The 21,392-nt window shown below is 42.3% G+C and overlaps 2 protein-coding genes and 1 pseudogene across 3 annotated transcripts; 1 reads left to right on the top strand and 2 right to left on the bottom strand.

Moving 5' to 3' along the window:
- Positions 1-2,956: 2,956 nt before the first annotated feature.
- Positions 2,957-5,834, bottom strand: LOC119314545 (bifunctional protein FolD 4, chloroplastic-like). 2 transcript variants are annotated; one of them, XM_037589251.1, is made up of 5 exons: positions 5,522-5,834; positions 4,918-5,243; positions 4,246-4,482; positions 4,001-4,168; positions 2,957-3,531 (listed from the first exon to the last, which is right to left on the bottom strand). In XM_037589251.1, exons 1-5 carry the CDS (start codon positions 5,739-5,741, stop codon positions 3,361-3,363), a joined length of 1,122 nt encoding a protein of 373 aa, XP_037445148.1. In that variant the 5' UTR covers positions 5,742-5,834; the 3' UTR covers positions 2,957-3,360. The 2 variants fall into 2 exon arrangements, with proteins under 2 accessions (XP_037445148.1, XP_037445149.1); XM_037589252.1 differs by having other exon boundaries at positions 4,918-5,237.
- A 1,532-nt stretch (positions 5,835-7,366) lies between these two features.
- Positions 7,367-11,494, bottom strand: LOC119314544 (glutamate--tRNA ligase, chloroplastic/mitochondrial-like). Its single transcript, XM_037589250.1, has 12 exons — positions 11,103-11,494; positions 10,747-10,868; positions 10,211-10,393; positions 9,930-10,048; positions 9,802-9,850; positions 9,573-9,674; positions 9,263-9,365; positions 9,104-9,167; positions 8,872-8,986; positions 8,503-8,603; positions 8,181-8,337; positions 7,367-7,827 (listed from the first exon to the last, which is right to left on the bottom strand). The coding sequence occupies exons 1-12, from the start codon at positions 11,431-11,433 to the stop codon at positions 7,594-7,596; spliced, it is 1,680 nt and encodes a 559-aa protein (XP_037445147.1). The 5' UTR covers positions 11,434-11,494; the 3' UTR covers positions 7,367-7,593.
- A 3,516-nt stretch (positions 11,495-15,010) lies between these two features.
- LOC119315599 lies at positions 15,011-19,079 on the top strand (annotated as a pseudogene).
- The last annotated feature ends 2,313 nt before the right edge of the window (positions 19,080-21,392 follow it).

The following is a 21,392-nucleotide window of genomic DNA, read 5'->3' as shown; positions in this document are numbered from 1 at the left end:
ATCCTCCCCAACCTAAGCCCTAAAAACACAAACCCTACTTATGCAAGTTGCTACCAAAAAATTGAGTATAGATTTCTAGCCCGACTCCAAGGTGGAACACGTTGTACCCTTGCTAGGGGTAGTTGCATCGTCATAAATGTAGGGCATGTGCAAGCAAGGCCTTCTTGATTCGATAAAGATCTCCCATTTCGTTTAAAACACATAATGCTTGTTTTGAGGCGAACGGCAAAAATTCAATGTATCCTAGGTACACCTAGCTACCGTCATAAATGCAGCGGTTCTGCTACATTGGTCGTAACTTAAGACATCCTTGGTTCAATGATGATTTCACGTTGTCGAAAGAATATAACATATTTTATATGTCTACTTCCTTCCAATTGTTCACACTTAACTGTTGTTAAAAAACGTTTAGGCTACCTTGACACTATGGGTTCTTCAGCAAGGTGGGTCAAAGAGAATATTGCAAATTGGAACAGTGTCGCTTCTAACAATCGACAACATCATCCAAATTTATATCTAGATGTATCTTCGAATGGGATTCTATCAAGATGTGTGACCCACAAAAACTCAAAGGCTCGTTTCCATTGATAAGCCCATTTTAATTAATTTTGTGATTATTTATTTATATAATTTGGAACAAAGAGAGTAATTAATTGCATGCTAGCATTTCGATTGTCTTTGGGGGCTAGGTACGACTTTTTGGTTGTGTGTAGAGTCCGATTCGATTTGGGTAAAGTTCTACCTTATGAGGGACTCGGTTTAGAAAGACCCTTCAAGGTAATTTAAGTTTGTAATCCAAGGCGAATCGTAAGGAGTCAGTTTATCCTTTCTGGACCCGAACCCTTTTTGTGTGTAGAAATTGAACTATTTCATATGATTTTACTATCCTATGAAAAAAAATCGAATCTGCAAACTTTTTGTTAGGGACTCGGCCTAGAAGGACGAGCTTGTCATTCAAGGTGAACCTTAAGAAACCACTGTATCATTGGTAGTGCTAGTTGTATCGCCATGTTGTGCTATGTGGTAGGTAAGTCCTACTTGATTTTGATAAAGGTCTCACACTTCATCGAAAAGATATAATGTGAATTAGTAAATAAGAGGAACATTATTTTCATCCTTTGTGTAAATGCATGCTTCTTCTTTTTTATTCCCCCTTCATGGTTGTTACACAGATTTCGGTCTATGCTTGCAGCTATGGGTTGTTCAGCAACGTGGGACAAAGAGAGCTTTGCAAATTACAACAATTTCACTTCTAAGAAAATTTGTTGTCCTCCAACATTATATCCACGTCTATCTTTCAAAGAGCATTGTATCATTATGCACGTCCCAAAAAATAATTTAGTTACATGTTTCCGTTGCAAAAGGTGATTCTGATTATTATTTTTTGTTATTTATTTTAGCATTATATAACAAAGAGAGTAGGTAATTAGCTATTTTTGCTAGGTGCAATGTTTTTATCACTGTGTCTGTAATGCGTAAATTTCATACGAAATGGTTCAACTTTTCTAAAAAGTTCGAAGGGTTTGGAATAGTTCAAACTAAAACCACGACACTTATTTTGGAACAGATGAAGTGCATGTTTGCAAGGAGCGGGAGGATCCAAAAAAGGTGTTTTAAGCTTGTAATCCAAGTCTAACCGAAAGAAACCACCATATCCTTGAAAGAGATATCACCATGAATGTAGGGACGGTGCAATGCTACTCGATTCAGTGAAGATTCTTCTCTTCTCCAATGTATAAACACAATAAGGATCTCACATTAATGGCAATTATTAAAATAATTGCAGGACCTCTGCATCTCCATGCCATCGTTTTCTCTTGCTACCACATTGTTGCGTCATGTGTCCCTTGATTGTTCAACGGCATTTCGCTGCGCCCGACGGCGTGAGTTGTTTAACGACCTAGACCAAAGGGAGCAGCAAAAGTTGTCAACAGCTAATCTCGTATAAGATACAATAATAACCTTACAAAAGTAGTACATCTTACATGTAGCTTCCACCAGGACGATGAGATTAAGATATGTCCGTATGATAATTTTGACAACTTGTTTCCACCGCATAAATTTAACGAGTTTTTGCAGGAATTTCATAGGATACAAATATGTTTCGGATAATCCAGCAGGTTCTTAGGCGTTCCAAATGGGGTAGTATCTTAATTCTGAAGGAATGGTGCACTACCGTGGTGGTTGCACAACCGCTCCTGTCCTTGCTTTCTCCTGATAAGAAATTTTCTAATAATTTTCTCGACTTTGTATTATTATTACACTACTGTATCTATTTATTTATGGCCGCCATCTGCCCACACCACCATACCAACTGTATTCAGTGTCACTTCCTTTCTAGGGTGACATGTAGGCACTAGCCACTCTTGCCAGAAAGGGAAAAGTGGGATATGTTGGTTGAAAGGCAAGACACCAAGATTCAGAAGTGCACAGGCATCTCATATAATTGGACCATATCCTTTTAGTTGTGCATGTATATACTCCCTCCGTCCCGTAATATAAGAGCGTTTTTTACACTACACAAGTGTCAAAAACGCTCTTATATTATGGGACAGAGGGAGTACATGTTATTATTTCAGAAACCTTTTGCACATCTCTGATTCAGTTCCAGGTCATGGTTATAGATTATTATCATTTGCAGCAACATTTCATTAAGAAAACACTCCAATTCCTGCAGAAATGAGGGGAAATTCCAGCACGTCGACGCGGCCCTCATTTATTTGGCAGCTCCACTGATTATATAGGATACCAAGCATCCGCTCCCTACACTTAGAAGCAAAGCAATATGATACATATATGTATGTGGTCTAGAAACTGCACTGATTACTTGCCTGAACAGAAATGGTTCATCAGCTAACTTCCCATCCAGCTGTGAGTGGGAGCAGTTAGGAACAACCATCATATATATCCCTGTGAGTGCAGTGTGTGTACCATACATAAAACTAGTTGGGACAGCTAATAAAATCCAGGATCCAACTGGATAGATTAGATTGGACATTGGAGCGCTTGTTTCCTTCCCTCTCCTGTCCTGCCAAATCAGCAGGGGAGGCCACCACCACTCATGTATGCCTAATCAGTTTGTGGAAACAAGCATAACATACGGTTCATCCAAGCTTAACTGAGATCTCAATTGACCTAAGTTGTGCCACAGATTGAACTGGGATTTCATGGAACATTAGCGAATACGGTACAGTTTGAAGCCGGGATAAATTTCTCACCCCTGTCAAAATTTATTTGACGGCTCTTGTTGACCTTTTTCTGGTCCAACAAAAGGCGCATAGAACAGTTGGCAATACCTTGCCTGGTAGACTAAACCAAACGTTAAGCACTCTCCGAAGTTCTGACTACAGGGTTGTCCGGTTACTTGAATTTGTGGATTCTTTTTGCTGAATCCAGTGTGTTCGACAGAAGCATCGCAATTGTCATTGGCCCGACACCGCCGGGAACTGGTGTGATGGCTCCTGCAACCTTGGAGGCCTCCTCAAAGCAGACATCTCCAACTAGCCGGTAACCTCGAGGACTTGCTGGATCCTGATGCATTCCAAATCAGCAGTGAGTATACCACGCAGGAAAAGTAATACACATGCTGCAAGGGGCACGCCGGTAGCAAAAGAGAAAATATACACTGGAAGACATCAGCCAAGTAGAACCTTCCAGGTACTAGTAGAGTTCTAAATTAACTGATCACTGTGCTGCCCAAACTTAAAATAATAAGTCTACAAATTCACCACAATGTTCCAAGCATGGGGCTTCATAGAGTTTGATCCCGGGGAGGAACCCGAAGACAAACACATACTCCCCAAAAAAAACCATGCAGAACTCCCCATATTCTGGGATTGTCAAAATTTTGCATTCTGAACCAAAACATTATGCAAACATTACCAAGCTTTTCCATTGAGAAACAGGCGTATGTTAAAAGTAAACAGATCACCTTAGCACTAAAAAGAAAAGAACGGGAAAAGATGGAAAGGTTCTAGCTAAAAGAGAGTAGGTGCCTTACATCAACCGGATTGATGCCAACATCAATAATAGCAGCTCCAGGCTTTATCCAACTCCCTCTGACCAGGTTAGCAACTCCAACAGCCGCGATTATAATGTCTGCTTGTCTTGTTATTTCCTCGGGGTTCTTGGTTTTTGAATGTACAATACTCACAGTTGCATTTGCTTTCTAATAATCATTTGCAAACATATTAAATACTGAAATAAAGTTGATCAAACTATGTTAAATGAAAAACTAGTTCATACTTGTAAGAGTAAAGCAGCAGGTGTCCCCACAATATTGCTCCTTCCAATTACAACAGCTCTCTTCCCTTTTATTTCAACTCCAGATCTGTGTAGCAGCTCCATGCATCCTTTAGGGGTGCATGGAACAAAGAATGGATCCCGACCTTGCATCGCAAGCCGTCCAATGTTCACTGGATGAAAGCCATCAACGTCCTTCTCAATACTAACAGCATTCAATATGTTCTCGTCGTTCATATGCTGCAAATTAATTAGAACACATAGGTGAAAAAAGAAGCTCAAGAATCAGTATAGATAGTCATTTTTAATAGAACGCTGACAAGAAACACAAAACCACAATTGGCATATGACCATTAGCCAAAATAAAATAAAATGTGTTCATCTGTATTATCCATGAGTTCTAAGGAATGTAACCAGATGGCTTCTGTAACAATTATACAGCATCTATGCAGTTACTTGAATCAATAAATGGGAATGTTTGGTGTAGGGTTGAGGGAATCTGCCATTATCAATGCCTTAACAGATTTATTATGCCTGATACATATTTCAGTGGCACGCTACATAATATCTAGGTCAGTAATCACTAGACAACAAAAAACTAAATAAGATCAAATATGACAGTCCCTTCAGGCAATGGGTTCAACAATTATATGACAGTCTCTATTGAGAACTCACGCGAGGTAAGGGCAGCTGAACCAAGATGCCATGCACCGACGGATCATCGTTGAAGGTTGCTATGTGCTTGATGACCTCGTACTCGGAAGCGTCCTCTGGCAGATTGACCTCATACGACTTGATACCGACCGCATCACAGGCCTTCTTCTTGTTCCGCACGTAGGTCTGGGAATCCTTCCTCGAGCCGACTAGGATGACCGCCAGCCCAGGCACCACCCCGATCGCGTCCTTCATCCGGGCGATCTCAACGCCGACCTCCTCTCTTATTTGCTTAGCCACCAACTTCCCGTCGATGATCTTTGCAGACGCATCGGCCAAAACTGTTGCTGCACAAGCAAACCCATTCATCGACACAATTATAACACCGGAACAACATGATGCAGCACAGGATTACAGCTATGCGGATGTAACAACTAACAAGCCTCTCCAGGTAATTCATCCGTTGCTACACTATAACACTAGGATTAACTCGACAAAAAAAAGGGGACTATCTAAGGTTGTGCTTTTGCTCAGGGAGCTCACTGAAGGGGACAGCAGTACACAATAGAATACTTAAAACTACTATACTAGTGAGGCGAGGAGAAGACGAAATGGGTGCGCACACCTGGGTCGGCGGAAGAGGCGGCGGCGGCGAGCGCGGCCATGCGGCGCGCGCGGGGGAGGAGCGGGAGCGGGGTGGCGGCGGCGAGGAGAGGCCTCCTCGGCAACGGGGCCGGGCCGGGGGAGGGGCGGAAGCGGGGCGTCGGCGGGTGGAGGGCGCGGCGGAGGGGGAGGAGGCGGGAGGTCGCGCAGGAGGAGCAGTCGGAGAGTATGGAGGACGCCATCGCCGCTGGGACTCTAGGACCCCGGAGCTGCGGCGGAGGCGGCGGCGGGAGTGGGGGCGAGGTTTTCGCGGATGCGGCGGTGGCGGCGCAAAAGGAGCGGTCGGGCGAGAAAGTCGTGGGCACGGGTCTTTGGAGCAGCGACCTAAACCCCAACTTGGCCCAGGTTTTGCAAGTGAAACTTTTGGGGTAATTAAATGTAGTTATTTTTGCGAATGGTAATTAATTGTAGATTATTTTTTGGCGAATGTATTTTAATAAGAACTAAAAGTGTATGTTTAAAATGCTAAAATTTATATATTATTCTTGGGTATGAAATAAAATTTGGACTGATGGAAATTCACAAACCGCACGAAAGAGTAGGGGAGCGTGTGATAGTACTTGTCTACTTTTTGAAAGAATGCAAAAAGCATTAATTCCCGGAATCTTGTTCCTTTGTAGAATCTAAATGACCTTTTAGGGTTCTTTCCAAATGTGAGTCCTATCGGGGTTTTTCCATATGAATCTAGTTTTTTTTAAAAAAGAATACATACGCAAACACTCGTATAAATGCACACCCTGCTCCTATCGGTCTAGAACTTGAACCTGGTGGGCAGGTTCCACCAACAAGAAACCTAACCAGCCGAGACGCGCTCGGTTCACGATTGAATCTAGCTCTGGTTTATATGAATCCTCCCAACCATGCTCCCCACGTTGCCAAAAACAGTTCATCGCAAAAAGGAAAAATGCTGCCTAAAACAAACGGCGTTTTTCGTGCAATAACAGTAATTCTCTTGTTATGGCTAAAGCTACAATAATAGGATCTTGATTGGCCAAGCGAAAGTAGTATCAATAAATTAGTTATAAAAAAATTATAATTTTATTTTCAAATGCTTACACTAACGTATTCATACATGAAGCAAAAATAAAAGTTGCATCTTGAAGATTACATTCATGTCTAAATGTTATTATGGTACTCCCTTCATTCTAAAATAAGTGTGTGGCCTTAGTTCAAATGAACTAATAAATTTGTAACGGAGGGAGTATTTCAGTTCGGAAGATGAACAGTTTTTAGGTATATCGAGAACTCAAGAGGCTTTTTATTTTATTTTTCAAAGGTGAAAGAATTATTTTTCTTTTGGTAGACAATAAAATAGAATCATTGGTTTGAGTAGGGTGTTTTGGTGCCCAGGCTCATCAACACCCTTTTAGAAAACAAATCATAAAAATTTCAAAAATATCAAAAAAATCCAAAACAAAATTTGTGTGGTAGACAATTTGATGCGTGGGGCTCGCTCCAAATTTCAAGTCATTTGGACATCTGAGCAGCTCTCAGCAAAAAAGATAAATCGGGCCAAAACAGTAAACATTTTTACATACCCCTAATTTATCTTTTTTGCTGAGAGCTTGTCACATGTCCAAATGATTTGAAAATTTGAGCGAACCTCACGCATCAAATTTTCTACCGCACAATTTTTTTTTGAATTTTTGAATTATTTTAGTATTTGTTTTGATTTTCTTCGTCAATGGGGGTGCAGATGAGCTAGGTGCAGAGATGGATTTTCCCATTGGTTTTAGGAATAAAAACACATGGCGTAGAAAACATCTCTGTAGTACATCATCAAATATTGGCAGTTGAAGCATCAAAGTGTACTATGATACAGAAAAAACACTTTATTAAGCGCCAAACTATTCGTACATCTTACTAGACGTGTCCTATGTGTTCCCAGCAACGGAAGAAATAGGCAACACAACCTACAAAAAGTACAGCAAGATGGAGCACATATCCTCAAAATTCATTACACGCGAAAATAAAGAAAAGAGTAAAAAACCATCGCTCACTCACATTATATTTGTTTTGGATTCCCTACAAAATTTACGAAGCTGCGGGAACCGCAGATTCAACCGGGGACTCTTGCTGCTTCTGCAGTGACTCCCAGTCCACCTCTTTCAGGATCTTGAACCTTTCGTCGAGACTCACGAAACCAGACTGAGGGGCCACCGCACCAGAGGTGCCTGCTTTGTGCACGAGGATTACGGTACTGTCCATGGCAGGTCCGTGAAGCTTCCCGGTCAACAGCACCCGGAGTGGCATAAATAGCGACTTTCCCTGCTCACAGGTTAATACAGCAATACAATGCGTATTAGTTGTTTCTTTCAGTTGTATATGGCCAGGAAAAGCATTAGTATTCACGGAGCTGGATGAGGTTGTATTGAACTAATTATTTGTTAGCTGTGTTTTCAACATCTCTAGTTATCATGGTTCAGTGAGAGATAGATTACTTCCAGAAGTTATAGCTGGAAAACACGGTAATAAATCTTGCATGTATGTCTTGAGGCAGTTCAAAATTAAAATTAATTAGATGCTCTAACGGTTTGGCCAAACAGTTGAAACAGCCCAGGAACAACCCTTGATTCCGTTGGCAACAAAATCAAAACACAATCGCCCTCATCAATACTGACCTTCCTTTTGTGAGTCTTGCCAAAAGATTTCACCCACTTCTTCCAACCATCATGCCCTTCAGCTAGTGCTTGACCAAGCTCACCACTATCATAAGCAGAAATGAGACCAGACGCAACCTCAGAAAGTTTGTCTTCCACCACAGATTTAGCTTCATCACTGGAGATTAAAAACACACAAATATAAAAACAGTAATTGATAGGAACAAGCCTACCACACTCAGTCAAAGCAATTTACAAGATTACACATTTGGCAACAATTTCGGAGGTAGTTCAGGAAAAGGGTAAATAAATAATTAATGAGACATTAAAGTGTTTTGCAGACCTGCTTAAAGTGTCATGAAGGGGATACGACAATAATTTGCAAAGGGCAGCATCCGCAACTGTTATCAAATCAATGCCCTCCTTCAAAAGCTCAGCAGCTTCCTGCGCAAAATAGTGCATATTATTATTAAAGCTTCCCAGGATAGCAACTAGTCCTAAACCTCCTGATGTTGCAACATTTGAAAGAAAAATGATTTGTTGATGATTAAGAAGCGTTTTGTACATCGCTTTCTTTTGGTGGTTGTGAGAAAGAAACAGAAACTCTTAGCACCAAATACTGTGTCAAATAAGTCCACGTATCCCTTTAGCATGTACTAGTTCCAAAGTAAAGAACCCCTAGTGTGTACAGAAAATTGAATTCCAGTCTTACTTTAGCAAAATCACTTTCAGACTCCAGAAGAATGCCTGTGCTCCTCCATCGATCTTCGAAGTCCTTGATGAGTAAATCAGAAGGAAGTGACCGTAGATGCTGTCCATTCATCCATCTATAAACAAACCAGATTATTGTGAAAATATATCAGAAAAGCATGTATGCAACTTCCCATGTTCAAGTGAGTGAGAAAGGTCCTGGCAATATGAAAATTGTTAGAATTTTGATGTACTTCAATTTTGTTGCGTCAAAGACTGCTCCACTTTTATTGACGCGATTGATAGTGAACTTCTCAACTGCAAGTGATGGAACGCCAAAGTGAGAATTGATGAAACAAAAGGTCCTTATGTTTTTCAAAACCGCCCAGTGAAGTAAGAGTTCACAAACTAACCTAAATCATCAATGGTGAAGAACTCATTTTCAGTACCATCACCCCAGCCCAAGAGTGCTAAATAATTGACCATTGCCTGAGGCAGATAGCCCATCTCTTTATACTGTTCAGAGAAAGAAAAACAAATGAGTGTTTCACTTTCACGCCTTTCATTCAAAAGTAAAATATGTCCAGAGAAGATGTGAAATTATCAGTAATTAAGTTGGAACAAATACAGACAATTAGAGAGAAGCATATCAAGAATACAGTTTGACAGTCACATATTTTGATGCAGGTAAACACCATGTATTTCCAACAATCAGCTAGTTACCTGCCCCACAGAAGTAGCCCCATGACGTTTAGACAGTTTACTTTTATCAGGAGCCAGAATGAGTGAGACATGAGCAAATAAAGGCATTGCAAATCCAAGAGCCTGCAGAGGGTCATAACATTGCATTTGATGAGACAGACATTTTGAAGGTCAGAACTATAATCACACATTCCGAAGGTCAAGACTATATTATAATCACGACACAATAAAAGCAGGTGCAGGAAATTACTTTATAAATGAGAGCTTGCCGTAATGTGTTTGGTAGGTGCTCCTCAGCTCTGGAAAAAAACAAGAAAATGCATGAATTCTGCGCCAGACGATCAGAAGTAAGGACCAAGAGTAATAAATTTCCGTTACCTGATAACATGAGAAATGCGCATGGTAGCATCATCAACAGTGACACAAAAGTTATACACTGGCTGGCCGTTGCTTCTCATGATCACGAAATCACCAAGTGTGTTTAGATTCCAACTGACCTTTATAAAACTATCCGATGGTCAGTATATGTATATCACTGTGCTACTCGCACAATTCAGAAATTTTGGATCACTAACGTAGAAAGCATAAGAGCAGTTCACGTTGTGGACCTACAGTAATGTGAAAATGAAAACATAGGCTCAAACACTTTATGTCATTACCTCACCACGAATAAGGTCGCTGATTTTCAGTGAACCATCCTTTGGCACTCGGAAGCGGTAAGTATAAGGTGTGCCTTTCTCTAACTCTTGTTGCACTTCTGCATCTGAAGCAGTAGCCCACTTCCCCATGTATACAGGAGGAATCTTCATCCGATTAGCAGTTTCCTTCATTTTCTCGAGTTCCTGAAGCATCAATCACACTTGTTAGATGAGCTACTATTTGATTAGTGAATATTACAGCCAGGCCAGGCCCCATGAGTTTACTCGAAATAACGCCCTCAAATTGTTCACCAGGTTTTAAATGACTCATACATAGCTGTCATGGTAGGATATGTCACATTTAATTTTTCATGAGAAGCACAAAATCCCAAGTATTTTACTCAAAGCAACTAAAATAATTCATTTGGAGAACTTTACTCAACTCCCATATTGATAAGAGCCAACAATATGTTACATATATGTGGAACTTGGAACCACAAAACTCATGTTTCACTAAGCAGGCAAACATGCAGGTCAGGAGAGGGGGAGAAAGATACCTCATTGGAGCAAAAGCATCGATAAACAGCACCAGACTCCATTAGCTTCTGGGCATGCTCTTTGTACAGAGCATTGCGCTCCGACTGGCGGTAAGGGCCGAAATCGCCACCAATGTCCGGGCCTAAACAGGCACACAGATGAGCACAGCAATTTGCAGGTAACAGATTCTACTCTAGTGATTAACTACCACAATACAGCTTAATAAGCAACTACACCATTGCACATTTCTTATACAAAAACAGCCATCGCAAAGACAATCCAGAGTAGGAATTCGTTCTTGAACTCTAGTCATCAGATATCTCTCGGTCAGCTCAGAAGAACCCTGACAGGCTGACATGTGGGTGACGGCAAATACCTTCGTCCCAGTCGAGGCCGAGCCAGGACAGGTCGCTGAGGACGGCCTCCTCGGACTTCTTGGTGGAGCGCTCGAGGTCGGTGTCCTCGACGCGGAGGACGAACTTGCCGCCCCTGGAGCGCGCGAAGAGGTAGTTGAAGAGCGCGGTGCGGGCGCCCCCGACGTGGAGGTTGCCGGTGGGCGACGGCGCGAAGCGGACGCGGACCGGGCCGCCGCCGCTGTCCGCGGAGGCGCGCGCGGCGAGCGCGCGGCGGCCGAGGCGCGGGGTCACGGACGGGAGGAGCCCGATGCGGAGCCGCGACGACGACCCCATGAAGTTGCTCGCCGCCATCTCGTCGCCTTTCTTCGCCGGGCGGTGGATTGGATTGCGACGAGGAGAGGAAGATTTGACGAGGATAGATTGGGTTTGGGGGCCCAAGCCCTAGCCACCGTGCTGCTATAGCCCATGAAGCCCTGATCACCACCTGAAGCGAGGCCTGGTTGGTGTCTGCTGACGTGTGGGACCTACTCCCTCCATTCCACAATGTAATGCGTCCACGCTTTTGAAGATTTATTTTTTACCATAAATTTAATCAACATAGGCGACTGCGGCGGAAGCATGACAGATACCTTTGAATTCGTCAAAAGAAGTTTTTTAAAAGTATTTTTTTAATAAAATGATTTATGTATTATTGGTCTAATTTATAATCAAAGTTAAATCTCGAAAAATATGGGCGCACTACATTATGGAATAAGGGAGTAGTAGTTCTTCTCAAAAAAAAACTTACTATGGTTTAGGCTGGGTTTGGGGGCCCAAGCCCTAGCCACCGTATTTGCTATAGCCCACGAAGACATGAAGCACCGCTCAAAAAAAGAAACGAAGACCTAAAGCGAGGCATGGTTGGTGTCCGGTTGACGTGTGGGCCCTACTTAGGGCATCTCCTTTATCCAAAAACAAAAACTTAGGACATCTCCAACGCACTAGTCACCAAAAATTTTGTTGTTTGTTCGGTTTCATGAATCACTTCCTCCTGTGCATCGGAGCTCGAACACATGTGCACAACCCGATGGCGGATAGAGAGGTAGGGCGATCGATTCGGGTGCCAAGTGCAGCGCTCGCACATTCCTCCACTTCCTGGGCACGCACACGACAGCTGCCTTGACCATGTTCTCCACCACCTCGTGCCATCGTCGTGTGCCCTACCTACACCACACCAGACGTGTCGACCACCACACAGTCTTATAGCTGATGGGGATCTTGAGACGATTGTCGATCGGGATGATGTCGTGTCGTGCAACAACGGAGAGGGAGCGTGGTGGTTGAGCTACATTCCACATGGAGCTAGGTGTGGACGCATCCAGGACGCCAACGAGGTACAAGATGGTGAGCTTCCTCGCGATGCTACGAGGCTCTTTCAGGTTGTCGCACGCGGTGATAGAGCCAACAACAACGAGTGGAACATTCAATGTTAGTCGCGACTCCTCATCATCTCTTGCGCGATACATTATACAACCCGATGCAAGACTTTGACGATATCCTTGTGATCAACTCCTTGATCACTATACCTATTTATCCTCGCTTCCGATTTGTACTCTTTTCTCTTTTTCGTATCCCCGTGACTCCTTAGTCACAATCCTGGCCAGGCAATGTTGGACGCCTTAATACCGAGTGGACCCGTAGTGTATCCAATCTTGACACCTAGCGCCACTGCCTACTTTTTTGTGTATCCAAGAGTCGTTTTTATAACCACCCAGTTGTGGAGTAACATTTGATAACCTAAAAGTAACCATCTGATATTTGGGTTTATGATATTCTCATGGTCTAAGAACATAAGTAAACGTTAACAAATTATATGAACATCATTATTACCCTAAAAATGTCCTCTTCTTATTGTCAGCGTCATTATCAACAATACACGAGCTAGTCCAGCGGTCTGACTAGGGATCCGTTTTGGTGTTTATCATTCTACACATGCAATTATGTTTCCATCCAAATCTCTCGTTCAAAAACCAATGCAATTTTAGCATAGAAATATAAACTTAATTATAAATATGAAAATAGAATAATATCAATTTTATTATTGTCTGTAGGGCATATTTACAGTAGGCACACAAACACAATAAAGACTCATCATATTCTCCTTAAGATATCACCACCAAGGCGATTCTCAACAACTAGTGGTAGACCTTAAGGCAGTCTCCAAACCTTCGCCAAAACACTAGGAAACTCACAAATCAATTTTCTCAACGGGGACTTCTACTGCATAGGAGTCTCCAATCTCCAAGAGTACCAAGATCCACCAAGGAAACAATGGGAATCATCTTTTCCTTTAGTGGAAACATAGATTGGGCACTTCTCTTTAACTCCACAAAAGATCAACAAGTTTGACTGGAAGCGGAGGGAGTTCTCCAAGAAATTAGAGCTAGAACAATGGAGAGTGAGAATGGAGGCGTCGCCTCCTTCGTGGGGAAGAAGGAGCCTATTAATAGACCCCCTCCCCCTAAATCCAACAATTACAACGCGTTTTTTGCATGGCCCAAAAGTTTCAAGAAACCCTAGAAGTTCCAGGCCAAGTTCTGAACAAGTCTTGGGCTTGCAAGTGGTTTGCAACAGGGTTGCACACCTTGTGGATGCTCCGGAAGTTGTCTGGACCTAACTAAATATACCGAGCCACGAAATTTTTGGGCCATGTTTTTGGGAATGCTATGTGATTTATAGAAGGTTTGCGAAAGATCACAAACTCTTTGAACTCCTCGGAAGGTGGCCAAACCATGCCCTAGAATAGCCCGGCTCCGGAAGTCCAGGCTAAGTAGAACAATGGAACTTCAGACTAGGGCATTCTCTCTCAGATGATTCCCGCAATATCTCTGAGGTGTACGCCATCTTAATAGTGCAGTTTCCCTACTGACTGAAATGAAACATAAAATTCATTGACAAAAGCATATTTTCCCTTTTCAAATGGGGTGGGGGAACCAACCATCCATGCTTCTCTTTATGACGCGACGACATTATTTACACACTTCAAGCATGAGGTTTGACCACAAATTATGTTGCCCTTAAACCAAAAACAATTAAGGGCATAAATTCCCTTTGAGCTGTCCAGATGGTCCAGCTAGCGTCCGTCTACGTTTTATGGTTCTTGAGTATGTTTTCCATTCTAGCGGACAGTCGGGCCATGTGATAACTTGTCACTTTTACCTATTATGTGTAGGATTTGTCTATGCTTTTGGCATTAGACTTTTAGTAGGATTAGCATCTGGTGATGATTTTGACTTGAGAAAATCTTTCGCAAACCCTATTGATCTAGTTTTAACAGTGTGGGATTTTTATAACTCTAAGAACGAAAGGAACAATCTATGCTTGTTTCCGTTGTCACACATGTCTTGAGTCATTAGCTGGGGGGAGGGGGTGTCCATGTTCCATACCTGAAGTATCCATGGGAATAACATTTGTAGATCATCTTAGAAATATATCAATCCTCTATAAGTATATTATCATTGATATCAAAAAATAATTAAGGGCATGATTGAACTTCAGTGCCACCCCTCGCCCTTCTCCCAAGGGCGGGGGGGGGGGTGTCCATGTTCCATACATGAAGTATCCATGGGAATAACATTTGTAGATCATCCTAGAAATATATTAGTACTCTATAAGTACATTGTCATCGATATAAAAAAATAACTAAGGGCATGACTGAACTTCAGTGCCGCCCCTCGCCCTTCTCCCACGGCGACGCTCCCGTTCCTCCCACGTTGCTGGTTTCCCAATGTTAGTTTGCTCCATCATGCCGAGCGCAACATTCTCAACTTCTTGTCGATGCCATACATGAACCATGCCATGGAGCATTCGACGATGAGCTCAAAGTGAATGACAACGGAGGAGGTTGGTAGTGGAGGCTTGGGAGAATGGAGAACCACCGAAACCTGGCATGGAGGGCGTCAATGGATCAAGGTGGGTGCCCTGGAAAACATGTGGTTACATAGGAGGTTGCTCTACACGGTGGTGGAGGAGGTCAGGAGAGGCTGCTCTAAATGGTGGTGGAGGAGGTCAAGAAGAGGAGTACGTCGACAGTGGAGCACGTCGAGAGGCGGTCCAGACAAAGAAGGATGACCAGGGAGGAGCTCAAGAATGGCGTCAAGGCCTGGAAACGACAATGAAGCTTGGGAATGACAACGCAGGAGTTCAGACTGGAGCGGCAAACCTACAAGGAGCGATGGGAGGAAGACAGAGGTGGATGCATGTGTCATCGTCGTCGCGTGAGAGGACGGAGATGGTGTAACCACTTACGGTGAAGTTTTCTCAAGCGTTTCAAAAATGGTGGTAAGTGGCCCTTTTTTCACCCGTAGGACAAAATGAGTCATGTATGATCTTTTTGGTGCTTCCTACTGTAGGGGCCGGTATGAGATTCCTGCAGGAGATGATATAGTTTGCCTTGACATCAATAAATTACAGGTGTTGTTGGATATGCTCCAAGTCAGTCGGGAAGGAGATCATACATGCAGGATCAACTTGTGGAGAAGGAGATCACATATTCTAACGAGGCATTTGGTTTGGCGCAGGTAATGTATTCGTTGCATCGTATCAAGAAGCGTTTCCTTCGAATACTTCTTACGTAGTACGCGAATTGTTTGATTTGTCCGTCGAAGTCTTGATTTCTAACCCCGACCAATTCGAGCAGTTTCGATTTTGTGAAACGGAGTATTGAAAAGCGCGCTTATGAAAACCATCGCGGCTGAAACAAACGCTTGCTATGGTTTTAGAAACGGCTGGAATCGAAAGTTACCCTCTTCTCTACAAACCAAACACGTTGTAAATATATTATGGGACGGAGGGAGTACTTCACATATGATACATGGTTGAACGGCACTGGCACGATGGCTAATCCAGTCATTTTTTTTTGTGGGGTGGCTAATCCAGCCGTTAGCTGTTGTTTCAGACTTGCCCATGGATGATGCGATACACATATCGTGCATGTAGCAATACTTAATGTTTTTCTCCCTATAATTTGGAATTTCATTGAAAAAAAGGTAAATGGGCCATGGACTCATGGGTCGACCGGTCTCTGACCCTGACGAGTGGCGAGCGGGGTGATCCCCTCCTTTATGCGAGACGACCCTTTTGACCGTCAACAAGTTTCATTTCAAAGGCGAAAACGTAGTCCACCCTCCCCTGTTTTTCCGCTACCACCGGCGGCGGCTCCTCGTCAGGAGCGGACTGCCGGCGGCGAGGTGAGGTGAGCCGACGACCTCCGAATGCATCCATCGGCCCTATCCCATCCCATCCCACTCTTTCTACTCCTTGCGCCTTTTGATGATTTCCTTTGCCTCGCACCTCGCAGCACAGTAAGCCAGCCACCTGTTCGACGGAATGCCTCCCGGTGAGAAGGTCGACAATGCGCCGCCGGCGAGCGGATCCGGCATCATAGGAACCCTTCCTGACCATATTCTCCACCATCTGCTCTCCTTCCTCCCAGTGCAGGCAGCCGTGCAGACGTGCGTGCTTGCCCGGCGCTGGCGCCACCTCTGGCGGTCCACCACGGGCCTACGAATCGTCGGCCTTGAACGGTGCCGAGTCTATCGAAGACCTCCGGGTGTTCGTGGACCATGTGCTGATCCTGCGTGAGCGCACCGACCTAGACACTGTTGAGATGATATTCGATGAATGCTCGGACGATGACGAGGTCTATGTGAAACTATGGACCCGTTTTGCTGTCATGTCCAAAGTCCGTGCGCTCACCCTTCATATCCAAGCCCCTCCATATCTGTGGTTCGACGTCCTGCCTCTTGTCTCTCGGCATCTGAGAACATTAGATCTGGAAGGTCTATGCGTACAACTGAGCTTTCTTGATTTTGCTGGCTGCCCAGCACTGGAGGATCTGAAGATGAACCTTTGTGACATTTCTTTTGAGAAGATATTGTCTCGTTCCCTGAAGCATTTGAGCATTACTAAGTGCTGCTTCGATTGCCAGCTCCATGTTTCTACTCCAGGCCTTGTCTCTCTGAAATTAGATGACCTTACCGGCACAACTCCTTTTCTTGAAAACATGGCGTTGTTAGAGACAGCATATGTTTATCTTGGCGATTCCTGTGAAGATTTCTGTTTGAATTATGACTCTGGTGTTTACTGTGGACCTAGTAATATTACATGTGAGAAGTGTGATCTTTTTAATGAAAATTGTGGAAGCGTTCTTGTGCTTCTAGGTGGTATCTCTAGTGCTAAACATCTGAAGTTGATATCTGAATTTGGAAAGGTATGGCACTTGTCTTTAACACCTTTAGGTCATCCCTTTTCGAATGTTGCACTATCTATACAGTTGTCAAACATAGGCAATAAATGGATTACATATGCATCACCACCGATTTGGGTTCTTAAATCATGATCTCGCTTCTCAGTCATGGTTACTTGATTTGTTTACTTATTGTATTTTCTTTCCAGTTCATTTTCTCAAGAGATTTGAAATACTGCCCTACGTTTAGTAAGTTAAAGACATTATTACTCAATGAGTATTGGTGCGAGGCTCCTGGCTTGGATCCACTAGTTTGCATTCTGAAAAACTCACCAGTTCTAGAGAAGCTCACTCTTCAACTTTTTTCCAAGGTATAAATCATCTTAATGGACAATTGCCGCACTGCTAAAGTTATTATCGACTATTAATCTTGCTTAATTTTCTACTTACCATAGGGACCAAATCATAAAGTGGAAATGAAAGGAAGCTTCAGTTCAATGGAAAGATCGTCTGCAATACCAGAACACCTTAACATAGTTGAAGTCAAGTGTACTGTGGTGGACGAGAGGATTCTCAAAGTTTTGAAGTTCCTGTGTGCATTTGACATACGTAAGCTAACTAATGACACTTTGCATGCTCCCTGTATTCTCAAATTAGCTTTCATGTGCGGGAAAGAAACTAATAGAGCAAGCAGTGAAGTAAATCCTGAATTATGTAGGAACTGTTTGTAGGGATACAAAATTGTTCGAGGCATGAAAAAACTTGACCACATCTAGTGAGGCTAAAAGTAAATCCAGCATAATTCATTTTGTTGTTAAAGGATGTTTAATTTAACTGTGTGCAGAAACACGTACCACACCATGTGGACTTGTTGTTGGTTCTGATCTTGTGGGTACTGGCACAAATGTTAGAATTGATTGGTTAGGAGTAGTGATACAACATTTGCACATCTTGCTTAGCTCTGGACAGCAACTCAAATGTGTGCAGTAATACAATATTTTGACTCAATTGTGTTTTTGAATAGTTGGTGCTGATGAGTAGTAACTTTTATTGACACCATGGGCTAAATTATTCAACGGTCGATTTGCTTGTGGTTCCTCACTTTGTTTTGCGATGTCTGTCTCTACAGTTTACATAACATTTTCCTTATTGTAAAAGCCTGTTCATAACATGCCTAGTAGTATATCTTTCATGATTCCTTATTTCTGCAAAATTTCTTGTGGCTTCTTCTGCATTCTAATCTGGGAGCAGTTTAGCTTAGATGTTTTCGTGTTAGATTATCGCCTAGAAATGGCCGTACCAAATATAAACGAAGTTTGTCCCCATATTAATGTTAAGCTAAGTTGCATTCTCCTTTATACTTAAAGAACATCATTTCAGTTTTCTTTATTTTAGCTGGCAAGTAACTAAACATTTTTTTGCGAGTAACTAAGCATTTTTTACTTCTGCGGATGCAGCGGACTCTTACACTACTGTTTCCATTTCTGTACAGGATTCAGCTTCTAGTAAGGGCGAGAAGATCTGGGTCGTTGGTCATCTATGGACTATTCAGAAATGCAAGGCTTAAGCATATACGTCTACAGTATTTCCATCTCCTTTTGTGACTTCGTCATATGCCAACGCTACTCAGAGGAACGGTGTAGAATCTGCAGTTTATAACCTATGAACTCTATACCGTCTAGCTGGACTTGGTTTATCGTATCTTGTAGTTTCTATATGCACTTGTGGACTTGTGGTTCATGCTGAATCTTTCCAGCTCTCAGACTGGTCATTTTCTTTGGTTTTCGCTCATAACTTGTTCTGCTATGACGTGATCAGTTTATTCCGTCTCCTTTGTCATGATCTGGATATTTGGAAAAGTGAAGCAAGAGGTGTTAAGTTGCATATGTTGGACTCGTCGACTCGCCGCCGTCGATTGTTTGTCGGATGTTTTGCATACATAGGGCAGGGGAAACTGAAAATGAGCTGCAGTTCTGAACATTATGGAATGTTAGCAGCGGTGGAAGGGCTAGACCCGCGGCGTTCTCCCCCGCAAGCACATCCTCGGCGTCGGCGCGTCAGGGTCCGGTTCCCCCTCTGCTCTGCCACACTTGAAAGCCGCGGACCATCTCATGTTTGGGCGCCTTTCCGTGCGTTTCTAGGCCTCAGTTGGCGGCCCTTCGCTCATTCACGTTCAGGCTCGATTGGAGCAGTTATTCGAGATGTACTTTTCTTTTTGCGAATCACAACTTCATCAATCAATTAGAGGGATTACAAGGTATCTCCTTGTCTTCAATTGTCATGACAACAACTATAATTTTGTTGGCTTTTTAGAGCATTTCCAATAGTTTGTATGTAAATATGTTGATAAATAGTGGTGTTAGTGCAGACATGCAATTGCCCCTCCCTCAACAAATAACACCAAGTTGCAGTCGCGTTCAAGACATGCAATTGCAGTCGGGCTACACTTGCAGTTGCGTGTTGGTTGCAGATATGCAACCCTCCCCCGACAAAACATCACTGAGTTACAACTGTGTTGAAGATATGCAGTTATAGTCAAGGGAAATTGTGCAATCAAACGACAAATATTTTCAAATGTCAAAAATAAAAGTTGTTATTTAATAAATATTTAAAACAAAATGGATAGCAAGTATCTTACTGTTAGCAAGGAAAAGGTCTAAAAATATCAATAAAAAAAGAAAAGGTGATAAGACAAATGAAACAAAAACATCGCAAGTAACACAGACGAAAAAAGTTTAAAATCTAAAAAACTTATATTTTGAGAAATACGATGTCAAACGATACGAACCAAACAAACTAAAAAAGTGTATAAAGGAAACATATAAAAAATGGAAAATATATATTTCATATATACACATATATGTGTGAAATAAACATGGTCATCATGAGTTTAAAAAAATTTATGCACAAAAAATGTCCATTTAAAAAGTCTATATATGTTAAAGACATTGGAGATTTTTTGTAAATCCATACTTTCTACCCCTAGCCCCCTAACGCCTTGCGGTCAAACATCCCCATTTTAATATAAAAGGCAGTAAACAACAAAAGGAAACAAAAGGTGAACAACAAAAGAAACAAAAAGAAAAGAAGAAAAACCTCAGGCCCGTCCAACATGCTCCAACCAACAACAGGCCCGACAGCAAAAAAAAAAAAAACCCTAACAGAATAAAAGGAAAGAGCCCAACCTGAAAGAAACAAAAGAAAAAAACGAACGAGCTGGTCACGTGCCTTAACAGGCCAAAACAAGAAAACCCACTCTCTAGCGTGAATCTTAAAGCAAGTAACGCAGACAGTAGACGCGTGTCTCAGGACTGAGATTTAACAGTACCGAATTATTATTTTTTTTGCAAATTGCGTGTCAAAATGTCTATTCTTACAAAAAAAATAGATCTTCCTATTTTCTTATAAGAAAGTAAAAATGTAAAAATAAAAATACAAGTGACAACAACTTAATAACGATAAAATGAGAAAAGAATAATCTAAAATAAAAACCCCGCAAAAAAATTTACCCTGCAAAAAAAAATCTAAAATAAAAAATGAAAATGTACGCGTATACACAGAGTGAGGTGCACGAGTGAGCTTCCTATTGTACACACAAGCCCAACAAAAAACTAAGAAAATACAAAATGTCTACATGAAAGACCTACGAAATCGCTATTGAGGAATACTCTTTCCAAAAATCACTCCCATCTTCTCAGATTGTGAGAAGTGGAGTTTATCTTTTTTCGTAGATCCATTTTATTCAAAAACATTTTATCTCTTACACTGTGCATTCAAATCTCGAACCATTTCACCGTTCAATTCCTCGCGTCGAGATCTTCAAAACCAAATTTCATGCTGATAGATTTTGATTAACCTTTTTTTTTATGAAATAATCAAACCGGGAGCATGCTTTTTTCCCATATAAGAAATGAGGCATGACCGTCCCTCTCGCGGAAGAGAAAAGACATGTTTGTTTCTGTTTTCGAGAGTCATGCCCGTGCCTCTCGCAGAAGCAAAACCGTGCCTCTGACAGAAGGAAAAAAGGAAACACGTTGTTTTTCGTTTTCGTGCCTCTCGCGAAAATAAATCCGTGCCTCTCGCG

Source organism: Triticum dicoccoides, chromosome 6A (assembly GCF_002162155.2).
Source record: "Triticum dicoccoides isolate Atlit2015 ecotype Zavitan chromosome 6A, WEW_v2.0, whole genome shotgun sequence".
NCBI lineage: Eukaryota > Viridiplantae > Streptophyta > Magnoliopsida > Poales > Poaceae > Triticum > Triticum dicoccoides.
The sequence above is the reverse complement of the archived record's forward strand: the minus strand, read 5'-3'. Positions and strand labels throughout refer to the sequence as shown.